The 20812-nt window shown below is 37.1% G+C and overlaps 1 protein-coding gene across 1 annotated transcript in view; it reads left to right on the top strand.

Annotated features, from left to right (window-relative positions):
• LOC116645917 (beta-galactosidase-1-like protein 3) overlaps nt 1-15348 on the top strand; it is a 51751-nt gene extending 36403 nt beyond the window's left edge. The window contains exons 9-19 of the mRNA XM_032426436.1: nt 2716-2800; nt 4326-4463; nt 5093-5173; nt 5827-5933; nt 6792-6932; nt 7253-7324; nt 7879-7957; nt 8394-8481; nt 8787-8898; nt 15027-15143; nt 15283-15348. Of these exons, the coding sequence (XP_032282327.1) occupies nt 2716-2800; nt 4326-4463; nt 5093-5173; nt 5827-5933; nt 6792-6932; nt 7253-7324; nt 7879-7957; nt 8394-8481; nt 8787-8898; nt 15027-15143; nt 15283-15348 (1086 nt within the window). The remainder of the gene's footprint in view (nt 1-2715; nt 2801-4325; nt 4464-5092; nt 5174-5826; nt 5934-6791; nt 6933-7252; nt 7325-7878; nt 7958-8393; nt 8482-8786; nt 8899-15026; nt 15144-15282) is intronic.
• The last annotated feature ends 5464 nt before the right edge of the window (nt 15349-20812 follow it).

Consider the following 20812-nt stretch of genomic DNA (forward strand, 5'->3'; position numbering starts at 1 on the left):
GGCCCAACACCTTACTAATAGTTATGAAAAGAGGACAAAGAACACAGAGAAAAGGAAATTACAAAAAACTAATGTAAGAAAACTTCCTTTAACTGAAGGATATGTATCTCTAAATTGAAAATGCCCCTCAAATGGTCAACACAATAAATGATTTAAAAAGGGCGGGGGCACCTGGGTAGCTCAGTTGTTAAGTGTCTGACTTTGGCTCAGGTCATGATCCCAGGGTCCTGGGATTGAGTCCCACATTGGGCCCTCTGCTAAGTGGGGAGCCTGCTTCTCCCTCTCCCACTCCCCCTGCTCGTGTTCCCTCTCTCGTTATATCTCTCTCTGTCAAATAAATAAATAAAATCTTAAAAAAAAAAAAAGACCCACATTCTAAAACTAATGTGGAATGAGGAAAACCATAGGCTTACTATATACCAAGCAATGAGAATCAGGATTTTAAAGAATTGACATTGGATGATACAAAGCAATGAAATATACGTTTAAAATTCTGAGGATAAATGAATTTCAACTTAGAATTTTATACTCAGTCTAAATATGAAGAAACTGTATTGCAGAATAAAAATATTTAAGGGCTTAGGTTACTTATTTTCTATTCACCCTTTTATGGAAATGTTTGGAGGATGCAGAAATAAGGGATTAATTAAGATAGAAGAACACATAGGATCTAGAAAACATAGTATTCAACTCCAGGGATCAGCTAAGAAAAGGCCTTGGAGGACAGGTCTTCAGGCTTACAGTATGACCATTTTTGATCATGGCAGGATGCTGGAGGACTCCAGGAGTAAAACTGAGAATGCACAATATGAATGCCTGACATATTCCCCAAGAGAAGCCCACCATAATTTTCCATTGTAATATACATGGGACAGTAATTGCCCATCCTGCTGTGGAGATGTCAACTTTTTAAAAAAGAACCTGCATTTTTCAGTAGCATTGAAAATGTCAGGCTAGAAGTGGAATGCAGGTATCAGACTGAAAGCCTATGGCATCTGACACCAATAATATGAATTTTAAAAGAGATGCCTATGTTTTTAGGCAAGAGTTAGTTCAGAAGTTTTGAGAAATGGAATTGCTTTGATATGTTCTCCTCTGGTTTTAGGTAATATTCCAGATGCAATATGGTGTAATGGTTAAGAGTGTGGAGTCTGGACGGACGCCTGGGTGGCTCAGTTGGTTAAGCGGCTGCCTTCAGCTCAGGTCATGATCCCAGGGTCCTGGGATTGAGTCCCGCTGTAGGTCCTTGCTCAGCAGGGAGCCTGCTTCTCCCTCTGCCTGCAGCTCCCCCTGCTTGTACTCTTGCTTACTCTCTCTCACCTATGCTCTCTCTCTCTCTAGCAACTAAATAAATAAAATCTTAAAAAAAAAAAAAGAGTGTGAAGTCTGGAGCTAGCCTGGCTGAATTCAAATCCCAGTTCTAGCACTTCCTAGCTGAATGAACTTGGGTGGGTTATCTGACCTCATTTTCTTCATTTGTAGAATAAAGACTCGTAATATCTAACTTACAGTTTGTTACACAGAACAAAGTAAGTGAAATACTTCAAACAGTACTCAGCACATAGTAAAAGTTTGATAATCATTAATCATTTTAATATGATAATAATTGCTTTATATAAATAAAAGGTACAATCCATAAAGACATAATAACATTTATGAATTGTTATATATAAAATTGTTTATTAACAAATACAAAGTAAGAATTGTTAGAAATAAAAATAAATAAATAAAAATAATTACAATGGATCAACACAGATAAGGCAGAATAAAATTTAAATAAAGATATGGAGAAAATGAATGAAATACTTAATAGGTAGTATAACTTAGTAGCTGATAGTTTGGCTTAGACCTGGATTTGAGTTGTAGCTCTGCCCTTACCAGCAATGGGACCTCTGAGCCTCAGTTTTTTTCTTTTTTCAAATTTTTATTTAAATTCTAGTTAGTTAACATATAATATAATATTGGTTTCAGGAGTAGAATTTAATGATTCATCACTTACATATAATACCCAATGCTCATCATAACAGGTGCCCTCCTTAATACCCATCACCTGTTTAGCCCATCCCCTACCCACCTTCCTTCCATCAACCCTCAGTTTGTTCTCTAACATTAAGAGTCTCTTATGATTTGCTTCCCTCTCTCTCTCTTTTCCCCCCTCCCATATGTTCATCTGTTTTGTTTCTTAAATTCCATATATGACTGAAGTCATATGGTTTTTGTCTTTCTCTGACTTACTTATTTTGCTTAGCATAATACACTCTAGCTCCATCCACATTGTTGCAAATGGCAAGATTTCATTCTTTTCGATGGCTGAGTAGTATTCCATTGTATATATATACCACACTTTCTTTATCCGTTCATCAGTTGATGGACATTTGGGCTCTTTCCATAATTTGGCTATTGTTGATCATTCTGCTAGGAATATCAGGGTGCATGTACCTCTTCGAATCTGTATTTTTTATCCTTTGGGTAAATACCTAGTAAAGCAATTGCTGGATCATAGGGTAATTCTATTTTTAACTTTTTGTGGAACCTCCTCCATACTGTTTTCCAGAGTGGCTGCACCAGTTTGCATTCCCACCAATAGTGTAAGAGGGTTCCCCTTTCTCCACATCCTCACCATGAGTTCCTTAAATTCTCATCTGTTGTGTTTAGCTTTTCTGGTTTTCTTTTTACATTTTCTCAGACTTGGTATTTGATTTGGTTTGTTTCTAGAGCAATAAGCCCATTATGATCATGGAATTCTGGGTCGGCTGGTTTGACACATGGGGAGGTGAACATACGGTTGGTAATCCTGAGGGTAAGTGTTTTGCAGTGTTGAACCCCAAGTAGAGGTGGTCCTGAGTCATGGATCATTCATACATTTCTTTTCTAATTAATTAGCTCATTCAGCCATAACTATTCATTCAATACCTATATGTACTTGGCTAGGTTTGAGTGTATACTGATGAATAAAAATGACCTGGTTCCTACCCCCAGGGAGCTTGTTATTTAGTAGAGTTGACAGATAATTAAGAAGTAAATCAAGGGTTCCACATCTAACAAGTGCTTTGAAGCAAACAAACAGATGCAGTGACAGAAAAGACAGGGACAGGCCTGCAGAGGTAAGGCAAGGTGGTCATGGAAAGGGTCTTGGAAAGGCAACATCTCTGAAGAAGGGGATGCATTTGCTAAAAGTCTTAATAATCTCTGGTAAATGCACAGGCCACTGCTCTGGTGTTGTCAACTAAGTGGTAGTCATTGTCAGGAAACAACATGCAATGATGGTTGAAAGCATGGATCCTGCAGCCAAAGAGATCAGGATTTCAATCTCAGCTCTACTAGTCTGCATGACTAGCTGCATGATCCAAGACAGCTTTCCTTGTCTGCTAAGTCTCAGTGTCCTCATCGAAAACAGGAATTATCATGTAACCTACCTCATAGGGTTGTTGTGAGGATTAAATGCGGTAAACGATTCAGAACAGTGCCTGGCAGATGTTGACTTAATAAAAGTATTTTGCTACTAAATATATTCTGCTGTCGATACTATGAAAATAAGCTCACTTGTACCAGAAGTAAAGCAAACCAATGAAAAATACCAGGTAACTTAGGAAAGCCTGCTTGGGCTGAAACAAAACAAAACCCAACACCAACAAACAAGTTTTTTTTATCGCTTTTGTGTCAGGCACTATGGTATGTTTCTTACTTATATTCTTTCATCAGTCTTATGAGGTAGTAGGAATTAGGACTTTCATTTAACAGATAAAGAAGCAGAGGCTCTGAGAGAAAAATAGGCCGTCCAAGTTAATGCAAGTAGTAAAGAGCACAGCCAGAATTGAATCCCATATCTGACTACCTTTTAACAAACTCCCTATGATGGCCAGTGGAAAGTTGATCATACCTGTTAAAATCATGGTGAAAAAATAAGAGTTTCTCTGGCTAAAGATTGGGAACAGCTACTTGTGGACTATTGCAGTGGTTTTATATTACCCTAGAAGGGAGTAATGAGATTATACTAATTATTTGTATAATTTCAAAAAATTTAATGAACATTAGATATTTAAGTGACATAAGGGTTTTAGGCTATTATTTAATAGATATAACATGGAGCCAAATTATGTCCATACTCTGTGGAAAATAATTTTAAAAAGGCTCTTGATATTGATAAGACTTGGTTTCCTGGAATAGTTTGGCCAATTCCACCTATTTTCTGGTTAGAATCTCAGTGGAGGTTGAAACACAAAACAGTTAAGTTGATCATGGGGTGGGGTTGAGAATAAGATTTCATCAGAGACTTCTGTCTTAATTTTTAATTTTCCCTGTGTTCTTGTCTTCCTCCTTTACAGATGTTGAGGAAACTGTGTCCAAATTTATCACATCTGAGATCTCCTTCAATGTATATATGTTCCACGGTGGAACCAACTTTGGTTTCATGAATGGGGCCACATATTTTGGGAGGCACAGAGCTGTTGTCACTAGCTATGGCAAGTGCTTGCTGGTATGGTCACCTCCCAGCATAAGTCGTACTGGAGCTTTACAGAGGAGGCTCCAAAAGCAAGTTCTGAACATCACTGAATTCTTGACTTATAACCTATGCTGAGCATTCAGGATATTCCTATCTATTTTCCTTTCTTCTGTGATGTTCATAATGCCCCCAACAGGCTGTCATTGCAGTAGATGGGGTGCCTCAGACCTAGAGCCCTGCTTCACTCATCATATATACTGACCCCTTGACTTGAACACAGAATACACAGAATACAAATACAGAATAAGACACACAGAATACAAATGGTGGTTGCTGGCACTGATAGACATACCTAGGCAATCCAGATTGAGGGAAGAAAAGGGTGTACATTAGAAAGTAAAACAGAAGGATGAGTCCAGTGCTTGGCAGCCTCAGATCCCCAGGAAGGTTGTGGGGAGTGTTCCCAGAGTGGCATAACACACCCTCCCCAACACACACACACAGCTGGGATGCACTGGTCCAGGGGGTGGGGAAGATGTATCTTCTGTCTCCCTCTGGTAGCCTTGGCCCATCTCATGCCAGCAGCGCTGAAACAGGGTCTGTTGTGGATGATTGCCTGGTCAGTGACAACACCCTGGTGTCTTGCAGACTATGATGCTGTGCTGACAGAGGCTGGGGATTACACCGAAAAATATTTCAAGCTTCGAAGACTCTTTAGATCTGTCTTAGGTATTCAGCAATCATTTTAATTTGAGGGATGGCTCTCCTCATGAGGTGGAAGGGTGAGGGAAGGGAAAGTTCCCCCATGGGCAAAAGCTTGGAGCCTTAAGGCCAAGGGCAACCTTAAGTTCAAATCCCAGTTTTCCCACTTAAAAGATGAGTGGCTTTGCTTGAGTGTTTCAAGCCCCTGAAGCCTATTTCTTCACTGAAATATGAAGACAATGATATTCATCTCCTATAATGACTGTGAAGATTAAGTATGTTACTATTTATAAAGCTCTTAGTATGATGGCATGGTACCCTCACATACAATAGCAAAAGCCATCCTATTTAGTTTTATTTATTTAAATAAAGTTAATAATCTACTATGTGCTAGAAAGTGAGCATTGTCAGAAGGCACAAGGCAGAGTTCTTGCTCCCTGAGAGCCCTCAGTCCATATGACCAACATTACTTTATAGCTATCCATGCATACAAAACTCGTTCCAATTTAGTTATTTCCAGTTTCTTATCACTCTTGGAGAAGTATACACATATGCTAGGATAGAACCCATTTCTCTTGTTGGCTCTGGGATATGAGAGTTCATGGGTAGGGATGGGGAAATTTGGAGAAGGCAGTAGTTATTTCAGGCACTTTTTGCCCCATGGCTTATTTTCATTTCAGCAATGCCTCTGCCCCCTTTACCCAAGCTCATTCCCAAGGCTGAGTATCCTTCTGTGAAACCATCCCTTTACTTGCCACTGTGGGATGTCCTACAGTACTTAAATGAGGTGAGTATTATCTGGCACTGGAATAGGGGGTTGGCTATTGGGGGCATGGGGGAGAAGGCTTTAGGCCACAGAATAGAGATTCCTTCAAGGACTTTTTATTGGGAAGGGTGAAAATGATATTCTGTGGGACAAAATCTTTTAGATTTTGTCCCAATTTAGAACTATGGGGTAAGAACCACAAACTTTTTCCCTGGGTAGACTGTAAAGGGGTTTGAACTTGAAGAATGAGTGGGGGTGAGGGAAAGCAGGATATTAGAGGATCCTCTTTCCCTGCTCAGATGAACCATCTGGTAGATGCTCTTAGGTGGGACTGCATGATCCATATGGGAAAGACTGAGAGCCAGGAACCCATAAAACTGAGTTTCTGACTCTTCTTCACCATCAAATAGGCCAAATCACTGAACTTTTATATATCCATATTCTCCCTTTAAAATTAGACTACCTGTTCTATTTTGAAGAAAAGGTGAAAATTGTTTGAAAAATGTTGACTCTTGAATTCATATTAGCTTCATCTCTGCTATCACTGTTTTAGATAAATATAGTTATTGGCACATTGTAGATGCTAACTAAATGTTTGCTTTAGTGCATAATTCTTATTTGACTTCAGTTATGTTAAAATACAACTTATTCACTTCATTAATTCTCATGATTACAACAATTGTTCCCTCTACGATGCTCCTGTTATCCCCTGAGTTTCCTGGTCAGTGGAGATGATGCAAATTATCATATAGAACTTGTTTTAGTATTTCTTATCCAAAGAACTGTTGGGGACCATTAGGAGGTACAACAAAAAATGACAAGGGCCTAAGGAAGAAGGATCCCAATTTCTCATCACCCTGGCTCATGTCTCTCTCATAGCCAGTTATATCTAATACACCAGTCAACATGGAGAACCTCCCTATAAACAGTGGAAATGGCCAGTCCTATGGATTCGTGCTTTATGAGACTTCTATCTGCTCTGGAGGTTCTCTCCACGCTAATGTTCAAGATACAGCACAGGTAGGTGTCAACAGGCTATCTATGAAGGTAAGCAGAATCTGACTCTGTTATTGGGGAGAGTAGTCATTGGTCAACTTTACTATAGGTGGTATTTTCAAGCACCTACTATTTGTGAGGCTTTGGGAGTATAAAGTCAAACCAAAGAGAATTGTTTTTGGCTTTATCACAACTTAAGCCTATGAGGTCCTCCCGTTCAGCTTCTAGCCATCTGTGATCACCAAGGCTAGTCTCTTCCTTCAAAATGACCTGCTTCCTAAACCAGAGCCTCTCTTCTTTCTTCAGGTGGGCCTGTAAGTCTGATGCTGGCTCTTCTTTTGCAGGTGTTTTTGAATGAGATAAGTATAGGACTTCTGGATGATCATACTAAGGAGTTGAATATTCCTAAAATCAAGGTATGTGATTCAAGAGTCTGGGTGCTTCCCTAGACCTCTGACTCAAATGCAAGCATAGCCTGGTCCTGAGATAGACTACCTCCTTCCTCTGTCACTGCCCTTTGGTATTACTTCTCACTTGGGGTTCCATCAACAAGTACTTAGGGCTATAAACGTAACTGCATCTCCCAGGGCCAGGTGTAGCAGAGTTGCAACATACATGCTTCAGTGTAAATGGAACTTTAGGACCCATTAGGCCCTGAGTCAAACATCAGCCCCTGGTTGGGTCTCTGATCAAAGGTGCACAGCTGAGTCTCTCTGCCTTTCCTAAGGCAGACCAGCAAATGAAAGGGAAGATTGCATTTGGAACAGGAACACAAAGGGTCCTTATGAGAGAGGAGGACTGCTGCACTCTGGAGCCCCCTTTTCTCCCATTTGCTTGTCTTTCCATCTGGGACTCAGAGAAAAGAATGGGTTCTAGCATAAAAACTCTGTGAGGCCATGTAGTCTCTGTGAACTGGTCTATCCCAAGCAGGAATGCCAACTTCCTTTTTTTTTCTTTTTTTTTTTTTTAGGAATGTCGACTTCTAAGGATCCTGGTAGAGAATCAAGGACGAGTCAATTTTTCATGGAAAATTCAAGATCAGCGGAAAGGTAGGAAATAGGCTATAATCTCTTTTTGTGGTTACTTGGATCCTAAGATTGGGGCAATGTGCAGTTGGGAGGAGAAAATGAGCCCCTTGAGCAGTGGGATACCTAGGTCCCAGGACCAAAGACTCCCTCTCCTTTGTCCTGCCTTCTTCAGGTCTCCTGGGTAGAAAAGCAGAACAGTTAGATTGGGCCCTGGCCTATTGTAGAGCAGGGCCCAGTCTCCCACTGGGAATTTCAGAGAAAGTTCTGATACTAAGTGGGAAGCTTTCTTAGTAATATGGAACCATACAACAGGAAACTTTGGGTCATAGCAGGTCAGACAACTGTTTGCCCTCCTGGCTGATTCCTTGTCACAGGCATATACAGTCAGCATTTCTTTATCCCAGACACTGGAGAATGTCCAGTCCCTGTCCATATTTTTTCCTACCCTCACCTGCAGGATTAACTGGATCAGTTACCATCAATAACGTTCCCCTGAATGGTTTTGTTACCTATTCTCTGGAAATGACAATGAGCTTCTTTGAAAGGTATGTTCCTCCTTACACCCAATAAGCACTTGGAAGGATCAGGGGGCTTACAGATGTCAAACTCTTTACTTTGCAGATTAAAAGCTAAGATTTGGAGAACTGAAATGATTTACCCAAGATTATAGAGTGCTTTGGGGTCAGGACTAGAACCCCAGAACAAGTCTTCTGACTCCTGATTTTAATGCTTCTAGTCTAATATATCTCCCTGGATCAGAATCCTAGTCCCTGGGTGGGGAAATCTAGGTGTTGGCACTAGAGTGGAGAAGGGGTCTTTTCTCTTCTTCAAGGCTCTGTTCTTCCTCCAGGCTCCGCTTTGCCACTTGGAGGCCTGTCCCAAAGAGCTATTTGGGCCCTGCCTTCTACCTTGGTACCTTGAAGGTTGACTCTTTACCCAAGGACACCTTCCTGAGTCTACTGGTAGGTGAGCTACCCTCATCTGTTCTGGTGTCCCAACCACTTCTTCTTTTCAAAAGAGTTTTTTTTTTTTTTTTTAAAAGATTTTATTTATTTATTTGCGAGAGAGAGAATGAGAGACAGAGAGCACAAGAAGGAGGAGGGTCAGAGGGAGAAGCAGACTCCCTGCTGAGCAGGGAGCCCCATGTGGGACTCAATCCCGGGACTCCAGGATTATGACCTGAGCCGAAGGCAGTCGCTTAACCGACTGAGCCACCCAGGCGCCCTCAAAAGAGTTTTAAAGCAAAGCCATAGAGTTCCTGGCAGGAATGTTTCCCCATTTTCCTTCTTTTTCTCTTCCTCATTTCTAATAAGACTTCCAACATTTCTCAGTCTTCTTAATGTATCATTATTTAAAAAATAATAAATCAAAACACAATGGAAAACCTGAAACAATAAGATAGAGAGAGCAAATGATGGAATTTCTCCTTCCAAAACACCCTCCATTCCAATTCCTTTCTACTTTTCAGAACTAAACACTACCGCACTACCCATGTCACTGGACCAAAGTGGCTGCTCCTTGCTTAGTTATAGACAGACTACACCAAATGGAGTTGCCTCACAAGTCATTTATTTATACAAACAAGGAGATTGTGGGGAATAATTTTCAAAGTTCTGTCTCCCTGAAGATGGGAAAGCAGACCCTTTTATTAGGGCTTGGGATGAATATTTAGAAGGGGATTTTAACATCATCATGAGGCTGAGGTCACTTCTGGCACTTTCTGGTTCATCTGCACAGGTGTGGCCCTCAAGTGTTTCTTTTTCTATTCTAGCAGTCCATTAGTTCCTTTCTAAAAGGTAAAATCAACAGCTAGGCAGAAGCCTCTAGGAGTTTAGTTCCTAAAAGATAACATTGACAGGCAGAAGCTTCTACTAGAAATTTCCTGAATTCAGGGGGTTAGGCTGGTGACACCAACAGTTTGTGGGATTTCATATATAACTTTGCCTAAACATATACACAATTACTTTTTACACTAATGGGTTCATTCCCTAAATTATATTCTGCAACTTGCTTTTTAAAAATACTATACCTCGTATAGCTTTTTATATATAAACACACATAGTGACATACATGCACATAATAAATGTACAGTTCAATAAATTATCACAAAGTGAACACCATGTACTTCTTTTGAGATGAAAAAAATAAAATATTGTCAGCACCCCTCCCAATCACTGTCTCTCCTTGTCCCTAAAAGTGAAACATTATCTTGACTTCTAACACTCCAATTCAGTGCTTCCCCTTTTACTTCATGTAAATTGAATTGTATAGCATCTTTTTTCCTGTGGCTTCTTTTTTGCTAAGATTCAACCATTAAGTGATGTGTGGTGATTTATTCATTTTCAGTATTGTATGGGGTTCCATTTCATAAAATACCATACTTTATTTAACCATCCTACTGTTGATAGACATTTGTATTATTTCCAGTGTTTGGCTATTATAAATATTAAGACTTCTTTTGTGTTTATGTTTGTGACTGAGACATCTTTGTCATGTTTTGGTACCACGTTTTAAGACCCCCCATAAATGATTTGGGAAGTACAGTCTGTGTAAGCCTGGTATTACTTACGTATTTGGTAGATTTCACTAGTGAAGCCATTTAGGGTTGGCTTTTTCTTTGTGGGAAAGTTTGTAAGTGTGGATTAAATTCCTTCAAAATTAAAGTACTAGTCAGATTTTGTTTCTTTAAAAGTTAATTTTAGGGGCGCCTGGGTGGCTCAGTCGGTTAAGTGTCTGCCTTCGGCTCAGGTCATGTTCCCAAGGTCCTGGGATCCAGCGCTGCATCGGGCTCCCTGCTCAGCAGGGAGTCTGCTTCTCTCTCTCCCTCTGCCCCTCTCTCTCCCTCTGCCCCTCCCCCTGATTCGTGCTCTCTCTCTCAAATAAATAAATAAAATCTTTTTTAAAAAAGGTTAGTTTTAATAAAATTTATTTTTCTGGGAATTTTTCCATTTCCTTTGAATTTTCAATGTGTTATGTTTAAATTGTTCATTTTTAATGTTTAGATCATCTGTAGTAATGTCTCTTTTTGTCTTGATAAGTTTCATCAGAACATTACCAAATTATTAATCTTTCAAAGAATCAGTGGTTGGCTGTGACTTTTACCATATTATATAGTTTTTTTCTGTTTCATTTCTGCCATTGCTTTATTATTATTATTTGTATTATTTTGTTTTTTTGTGAAATCCTGCACTATCTTTGCAAATTTTTTATAGATCTGAAACTATTTTAAAATAAAAATATATTAAACATTTTAGTATGTTTCTAATACATATTATTTTAATTGTTCAACTTTTTTTTAAAGATTTTGTTTATTTATTTGAGAGAGAGAGCACAAGTCGGGAGGAGGGTCAGAGGAGAGCGAGAGGGAGAAGCAGACTCTGCTGATCAGGGAGCCTGACATAGGGCTCAATCCCAGGACCCCAAGATTGTGACCTGAGCCGAAGGCAGATGCTTAACTGAATGAGCCACCCAGGTGCCCCACAACTTTTAAATACTAATAATTTCCCCTATCACGTAGTCCTATTATTTTGCATTTTAAAGTTTTTTATTCAAGTATAATTAACATCATGTTATACTAGTTTCAGGTGTACAATATAGTGATTCAGCAATTGTATACATTGGTGCTCATCAATATAAGAGTACTCACAATCTCTTTTATCTATTTCACCCATCCCTCTACCCACTTCCCTTCTGTCAACCACTATTTTGTTCTCTGTATGTAAGAGTCTGTTTTTTCACTTGTCTCTTTTTTCATTTGTTCATTTGTTTTGTTTCTTAAATTCCACATATGAGTGAAATCATATGGTATTTGTCTTTCTCTGTCTGACTTATTTCACGTAGCATTTAGGTCCTCTAGGTCCATCCATATTGTTGCAAATGGCAAGATTTCATTCTTTTTTGTGGTTGAGTAATATTCTATTGTGTGTGTATATATATATATATATATATATACACACACAAACACACACACACACACACACACACACACCACATCTTCTTTATCCATTCATCTCTCCATGAACACTTGGGTTGCTTCCATATTTGCTAATATAAATAATGCTGTAATAAACATAGAGGTACATATATCTTTTTTATTTATTTATTTATTTATTTATTTATTTTTTCATTTTTAAAATTTTATTGTTATGTTAATCACCATACATTACATGATTAGTTTTTGATGTAGTGTTCCATGATTCATTGTTTGCATATAACACCCAGTGCTCCATTCGGTACGTGCCCTCTTTAATACCCATCACCAGGCTAATACATCCCCCCACCCCCCTCCCCTCTAGAACCCTCAGTTTGTTTCTCAGAGTCCATAGTCTCTCATGGTTCGTCTCCCCCTCAGATTCCCCCCCTTCATTTTTCCCTTCCTGCTATCTTTTTCTTTTTTTTTTTTAACATATAATGTATTATTTGTTTCAGAGGTACATATACCTTTTTGAATTAATGTTTTTGTTTTCTTTGGGTATATACCCAGTAGTGGAATTATTGGATCATATGGTAATCCTATTTTAAATTTTTGAGGAACCTCCATACTGTTTTCCACAGTAGCTGTGCCAGTTTGCATTCCCACCAACAGCGCATGAGGGTTCCATTTTCTCCACATCCTTGCCAACACTTGCTATATCTTGTTTGTTTGTTTGTTTGTTTATTTGATACTAGCCACTCTGAAGGTGTATTTTGTTTATTCTACTTTTTATCTTAGGAGTTATCTTCTTTCTTTTTGTAATTTCTTGAGATGGGTGCTTAGATAACTGACTTTTAGTCTTTATTCTTTTTAACATATGAATTTAGGTGATTTTTCATTTAAGTATGAATTTGGTTGTATCCCATAAGTTTAAAACATTTATTGAGGTGAAATTTATGTTAACATAAAATTAATCATTTTAAAGTGAACAATCCAGAGGCATTTGGTACATTTACAATGAATGCAACTCTTCCTTATATCTAGTTCCAAAACAGTTTTATAACTCTAACAGGAAACCCTGTACCCATTAAGCACTTACTTCCCATCTTCCCTTCCCCTCAGCCCCTGACAAACAATAATTTTCTTCCTGTGTCTATGGAATTGCCTATTCTGGATATATATTCCATGTTTTTATGTTTTATTTTCATCACCAATCACTTCAAGTATGTTACAAATTTCCTCAGGATTTTTGCTTTGGCCTCTGCATTATTTAGAAGTGTACATGTTTCTTATTTTCCAAATATTTGGGTACTTTATAGTAATTTCTTTTGTTATCAATTTCTTGTTTGACTGCACTGTGGTCTGAGAGCTTTAAAATATAACGCTTGTTTAGTCCAATATAGGATCAAAGTTATAAAGATTATTATGTATACTTGAAAGAATGGGTATATTCTGCATGTATTAGATCAATGTTCTATATATGTCAATGAGTTCAACTTTGTTAATTACCTTATTTTAAATGTTTTATGTCTTTATTGATTCCTGTTTGCTTTATCTATTAGCTATTGAAACATTGTTTGAAAATTTTCCATTATGGTTTTAAATTTTATTTCTCCTGTTATTTCATCAATTTTGCTTATATATTCTGAATCTATACTTCAGCTTTTCTATATATCATTATCACTCAGAGTAGATTAAGAATTTTATTATCAGGAGATGTTCCTCTTTATCTCTAATAGTGCTTCTTGCCTTAATGTCAAATTTTTCTGATATTAATAGAGCTATAGTAACTTCCTTTCACTTAAGGTTTATCTATTTTATCTTTTTCTGTTATTCTTTTATTTTTACAATTCCTTTATATTTCAGAAAGTTTTCTTATAAATATCATACAACTGCTTTATTTAATGTCCAGCAATCTTTGTTTTTTAACTGGAGCATTTCAGAGGCTCCAATTTTATGTTAGAACCATTTTGTTATATCTCCTTTTGTCTCTTCCTGTCTTGTCTGTTTCTCATTCTTCTTTTCTCTGAGCTTAATTTTGAAAACTTTCTTTCCTATTATTCAGTTTATTAATTCTATATTTAGCTATATTCTCTATTTAGTTGTATCTAGTCTGCTATTCAAAACATCTGTTAAATTATTAATTTTAATTATTACATTTTTTAATTTTAGAATTTTCATTCTATAACTTTAGACTTTTTTATAGTTTCCATTTCTCTGTCAAAATTTTAGCTCTTGTCTTTGATCCCTATGAGCATACTAATTTAATAGGCGATTCTTTTAAAGCCTGAGACTTATAAATCCATTATCTGCATCACCTGTGCATCTATTTTTATTGTCTGTTGTTCCTTGTATTTTTTTTTATTATATTGTCTTCCCCACCCCCATCTGCTTGATTTTTTTTGAGTTCCAAAAATTATATATGAAAAATGCTAGAAATAACTTAAAGCCTAAGATGACGTCAGAGAATTTACATCCATCTCTGGAGTTGATTAAGTGCACTAGTAATCACCTTACTACAATTACGAGGATGGAAATGATTTGAATCAAGGCTTCTATACAATGGCCAGACTATTTCTAGTTCACTCTTCTCCTTGGTTATAGGCCCTCAGGATCACAACCCACAATGTAAATTATTTAATAAGGTTCCTTGGTATTCAGTTTTTGTTCCCTAAGCTTGTGAGGCTATAAAATGTTCTGCTCAGCTTCTCAGCCGTCTCTTCCTGAATAAGCAGATGCCTCTATTGGAAAAACTGTCTCAATGTCTTCTTGTCTCTCAGTTTTCTTTGCCTAGATCTTGGTCCTGTCACTCATCATTGTATTGCAAGCAGATTTTTAAAAATGTATAGCTTTTATAATGGTTCTTAGAATTAGCATTCATCTTTATTACCTAATACTTATCTCTGGAAACAGAACAACTGTTTTTAAAAAACCATAGCATTATATATCATGGGTCAGGAACAACAGTAGCATTAGCATTAAAGGTTTGGTTCATGTTTTTCTGTCATCCCTACACCAGCTACAGCTTAGTAGAGTTTCTAGAACATCCCATTCTAAACTCACTGCCACTTTCAGTGCCACAAAGCATTGAGTCTTGCTCTCACTCCCAAAAGTGCCTTAGGTTTTACCTTGCCAGTGTGAATCTGTTCCTATGTCTTAAGACTCCATTCCTTCCAGACCTGGAATTCTGGATTTGCATTCATCAATGGACGTAACCTTGGGCGATATTCAATTATTGGACCTCAGGAAACACTTTACCTTCCTGGTGCTTGGCTCCATCCAGAAGACAATGAGGTGAGTCATCCCTACCCCTGCTTTTATGTTTCATAAACGTTGAGATCTGCCTTCATCCCAGAATTCAATTCAGTGTCGTTCTCATCCTATACTGAATAGGCTTACACTTTCTTACTGTCAACCTTTCTCTTCTCCCTAGATCATCCTGTTTGAGAAAAGGAAGAGTGGTTCATACATACAAACTACAAATGAACCCATGCTGTAAGACTGTGTTATAATACATTTCTAGGATTGTTAGAGTTCATCTACAAGCATTTTTTTTAGTTGGAAGATTTATGTTGAGAATATCAGTGTTGCCTACAATAGCAAAAATGTAAAAATAACCTAAAAAATAAAAAAGGAAATTGTTATGAATATTATAGTATATCCACATGATGCCTATTTTTAGGCTTTAAAAAGTCTTCAAAATATTTAATGACTGATTTACCTAAATGCCTAATCCTTAGCATATTCTCATTCTCTAATCAAATGTGCCTTTAGGCAGATATGAATAAAATAATAACAAATTTTATTTCTGACTCTTCATATTCAGTTGGAAGGGAGAAAAGAGTCTCTGGCTTAAGAGAGAGTAAGGATTACTGCTCTCTCTATGCCAGAGAAAGTACCGTATATGCTGATTGGCAAATTCCTAGTGTGTGTGTGTGTGTGTGTGTCTGTAAAAGGGAGGGAATACAAGGTGCCATGAACAATGTCTTCAGACATTTCCCTACAGTCTGCGTGTCTCCAAGGTGCCTTTATGGGTCATATGAATCAGAGAAGGTATAGCAATTTGGTTGCTTGTTTCTGACAGGTATGACAGCAAAGCCTGGCATGGAGCACTCTGTGTCTTACTATTCCTCAACTATCTGGATATAGTCAAGGCTCTTACTGATAGTGGACAAATATTAGTCAAATGAACTTCCTCAAATGACACCATTGGAAATGAATCACATTTTTATAATCAAATTATATCACATGACCTAAATTTGAACCATTGCACTATAACAAGATCTTATCACCTAGTTAGATATGGTGCCTAGGAGCTTCAACAAATTTAGCAAATAATCTGATGTCGAAAGGGAAGAAGGAAAGTTCCTGCTTGGGATGAGGACTAAGGAGTCAGATGATCTTCTCTCCCGCTAGTCTGAATGTTTGGCTCACTGAAGGAGAATTTTATCATGCACCCACACAATTTCTACATAAAACTTTATTCTCTGGGGCTATAACTCAAACCCATAAAATCTAGGGATAAACTATAGATCAAGGGAGAAAAACAGAAATAATAATCCTGAAGATCATATGTATGTATTATATTTCAGGTAATATATATGTTATTTTTAATCTTAGCAACAATGCAGCTTTTCCACTTTGTAGATGGAGAAACCAAGGTTCAAAGAGATGTTTGAATACATGTCTCTCTGATTTATATCTCTTCTTGTTATTATACCTCAGCTCCATACCTGTGTCATTTTTTTATGAATGCAACAATACTATACAGAAGATGTAATGTTGTTTTCAGTGTGCTTAGAGAAAAGGGCTCACAGCTTAGAACTCTTTACCCAGCAACACTGTCCTTCAGGAAAAACAAAGCAAAAGAACACAAAATATAGACCTTACAGACAAACAAGGGCCAAAAGATTTTATATCATCAAAAGATTCATGTGCTAAAGGGAATTCTGAGGCAGCCTTTCTTAACTGAGATTCCATAAGATAACACCTTACAGAAAATATTTTCAGTTATTAGTTTCTTATTGTAATATTATAGATGCATACTAGGAAAGTTATTTCATTACAGACCATGGATGCCTTAGGGCATTACAGCTTAAGTCTCTCAGTAAACCTCAGTGGAGAAAAGATATCCTAAAGAACATACGTCAGCAGAAAGAAAATGACCCCATTAGTAAGGTCTGAGATTCAAGAAAAAATGCGAAACAAAGGAAGGATGTCGACGAATATGCAAATACATGTGAACAAACATTAATTCAATAAAAAAATATATTAATGTCTAATTTGAGGGCAAAATCTGTATAAAATTCTAAGACTGGGAGAGAATATCTATAGAAAGGGCTGTGATAGCAAAAAAAAAAAAAGGGGGGGGATCTAAGGTTTCTGTTATGCTCAGATATTAACTTTAGACTTTGTTGACTACGTATGTTAATAAATTTAGCTTAACTGTTTAATGTATATAATGCTTCTAACTTTCAAAAAACCCCCAAAAAACCTAAAGGGGACAAATAGAATGAGGAAAAAAAAAGCAACTAAAAAACTTAACCAATAAAAGGTAAAAAGGAGTAGTCAATAAAGTAAAAAATAAGTACAAGTAGAAAACACATATTAAGATAGTAGAAATAAATAAAAATAGGGGCACCTGGGTGGCTCAGTTGGTTAAGCGACTGCCTTCGTCTCGGGTCATGATCCTGGAGTCCCTGGATTGAGCCCCGCATCGGGCTCCCTGCTCGGTGGGGAGTCTGCTTCTCCCTCTGACCCTCCCCCCTCTCATGTGCTCTCTCTCTCTCATTAAAAAAAAAAAAAAAAAAAAAATATATATATATATATTAGAAACCACAGTAAATTTTGTAAATGTACTAAACCCTCAGATTAAAAGGTAGAAGTTGTCAGACACAATAAAAAATGAAATACATAAGTTTTACAAGAGATACACCTTCAACATAGTACACAACATGATAGAAAGTTAAGATAAAAAACATACCATGCAGGACACCTGGGTGGCTCAGTCAGTTAAGCGTCTGCCTTCGGCTCAGGTCATGATCCCAGGATTTTGGGATCGAGTCCCCCATCAGGCTCCCTGCTCAGCAGGGAGTCTGCTTCTCCCTCTGCCTGTCCAACCCCCTGCTTGTGCACTCTCTGTCTCTCTTACTTGCTCTTACTCTCGCTCTCTCTCTCTCTGGCAAATAAATAATAAAATCTTTTTTTAAAAAAATACCATGCATGAATTAGCAGAAAGAAAAATTAAAATGATCCCATTTTCAACTACATCAAAAAGAATAAAATACCAAGAATAAATTTAACTAAGGAAGTGAAAAACCTATACTTTGAAAACTATAAGACATTGATGAAAGAAATTAAAGACAACACAAATAAATGGAAAAATATACCATACTCATGAATTGGAAGAATTAATATTGTCAGATATCCATACTACCCAAAGCAACCTACAAATTCAATGTAATCCTTATCAAAATACCAATAGTGTTTTTCACAGAACTAGAACAAAGAATCCTAAAATTTGTATGGAACCACAAAAGACCCCAACTAGCTGAAGCAATCTTGAGAAAGAAGAACAAAGAGATATCACAATCCAAGATTTCAAACTATATTACAAAGCTATAGTAATCCAGTATGGAACTGGTACAAAAATAGACATATAGATCAATAGTACAAAATAGAGGGCCCAGAGGTAAACTCATGCCTATATGGTCAATTAGTTTACAACAAAGGTAACAAGAATATACAATGGGGAAAAAACAGTCTCTCTAATAAATGGTGTTGGAAACATTGGACAACTACAAGCAAAAGAATGAAACTGGACCACTTTCTTATATATATATAAGTAAACTTGAAATGGATTAACAACCTAAATGTCAGACCTGAAATCATAAAACTCCTAAAAGAAAACATAGGTTGTAAACTCTTGGAAATCAGCCTTAGCAATATTTTTCTAGATATGTCTCCCTAGGTGGGGGAAATAAAAGCAAACATAAACAACTGGGACTATACCAAACTAAAAACTTTTGCACAATGGAGGAAACCACCAAAAAATGAAAAGGCAACCTACTGAATGGGAGAAAGTATTTGCAAATGATACAGCTGATAAAGGAGTTAATTTCCAAGATATATAAATAATTCATACAACTTAACACCAAAAAACCAAATGATCTGATTTAAAAATGGGCAGAGGACCATGAATAGACGTTTTTCCAAAGAAGACATACAGATGGTCAACAGACACACGAAAAGATGCTCAATGTCACTAATCACAAGGGAAATGCAAATCAAAACCACAATGAGATATCACTTTACACCAGTCAGAATGGTTAGTATCAAAAAAATAAGAAATAACAAGTGTCAGCGAGGATGTGGAGAAAAGGGAACATTTATGCATTGTTGGTGGGAAGGTAAATTTCTTGCAGCCACTATGGGAATCAGTATGGAGGTTTCTTAAAAAATGTAAAATAGAAATACCATATGATCCAGTAATTTCACTACTTGGTATTTACCTGAAAAAAACAAAAACACTAATTCAAAAAAATATGTGCACCTTTGTGTTTATTGCAGCATTACTTACGATAGCCAGGATATAGAAGCAGTTCAAATATCCATGGATAAATGAATGGATAAAGAAGTTCTGATATATATATATCACACATAGAAAAAGTATCTCTATATTCAAGTATTACTCAGCCATAAAAAGATTGAAATCTTGCCATTCATGACAACATGGATAGACCTAGAGGGTATTATGCTAAGTGAAATAAGTCAAAGAAAGACTAATACTGTGATTTTTCACTTATATGTGGAATCTAAAAAAACAAATGCACAAACAGAAACAGACTCATAAATACAGAGAACAAACTGATGGTTGCCAGAGGGGATGAGGGTATGGGGTGAGATAGATAAAGGGGATTAAGAGGTACAAACTTGGGGCTCCTAGGTGGCTCAGATGGTTAAGCATCTGCCTTCAGCTCAGGTCACGATCAGATCGAGCCCCACATAGGGCTCCTGGCTCAGCGGGGAGCCTGCTTCTCCCTCTCCCTCTGCCTCTCCCCCTGCTCATTCTCTCTCTCTCTCTCTGTATCTCTGTGTCTCAAATGAATAAATAAAATATTTAAAAAAAAAGAGGTACAAACTTCCAGTTACAAAATAAATCATAGGGATGAAATTACAGCATAGGGAATATAGTCAATAATATTGCAATAACTTTGTATGGTGATGGATGGAAGCTACACTTATTGTAGTGAGCATTTTGTAATGTATATAATTGTTGAATCACTGTGTTGTCCACCTGAAACTAATATAACATATGTCAATTATACCTCAATTAAAAATATAAATATATACATACCATGCAAATTCTTATAAAAAAAAGCTGGAGTGACCATATTAATATCAGGCAAGTAGACTGAATGATAATAGGTGTTACTAGATATAGAGAATTACTGATAGTGATAAAAGATTCAACTCATGAAAAGATATAATTCTAGAGTTGTATGTTCCTAAACATTTAGCCTCAATATATAAAGCAAATATTTCTTTTTTTTTTTTTTTTGGTTCTTTAGAGTCTTATTTTTTTCACTCTGCTTTTTTTTTTTAAAATTTTTTTATTGTTATGTTAATCCCCATACATTACATCATTAGTTTTAGATATAGTGTTCCATGATTCATTGTTTGTGCATAACACCCAGTGCTCCATGCAGAACGTGCCCTCCTCAATACCCATCACCAGGCTAACCCATCCTCCCAACCCCCTCCCCTCTAGAACCCTCAGTTTGTTTTTCAGAGTCCATCGTCTCTCATGGTTCTTCTCCCCCTCCGATTTCCCCCCCTTCATTCTTCCCCTCCTGCTACATTCTTCTTCTTCTTTTTTTCTTTCTTAACATATATTGCATTATTTGTTTCAGAGGTACAGATCTGAGATTCAACAGTCTTGCACAATTCACAGCGCTTACCAG

The sequence above is a fragment of the Phoca vitulina genome, unplaced genomic scaffold (genome assembly GCF_004348235.1).
Source record: "Phoca vitulina isolate PV1807 unplaced genomic scaffold, GSC_HSeal_1.0 scaffold34, whole genome shotgun sequence".
In the NCBI taxonomy this organism is placed as follows: domain Eukaryota; kingdom Metazoa; phylum Chordata; class Mammalia; order Carnivora; family Phocidae; genus Phoca; species Phoca vitulina.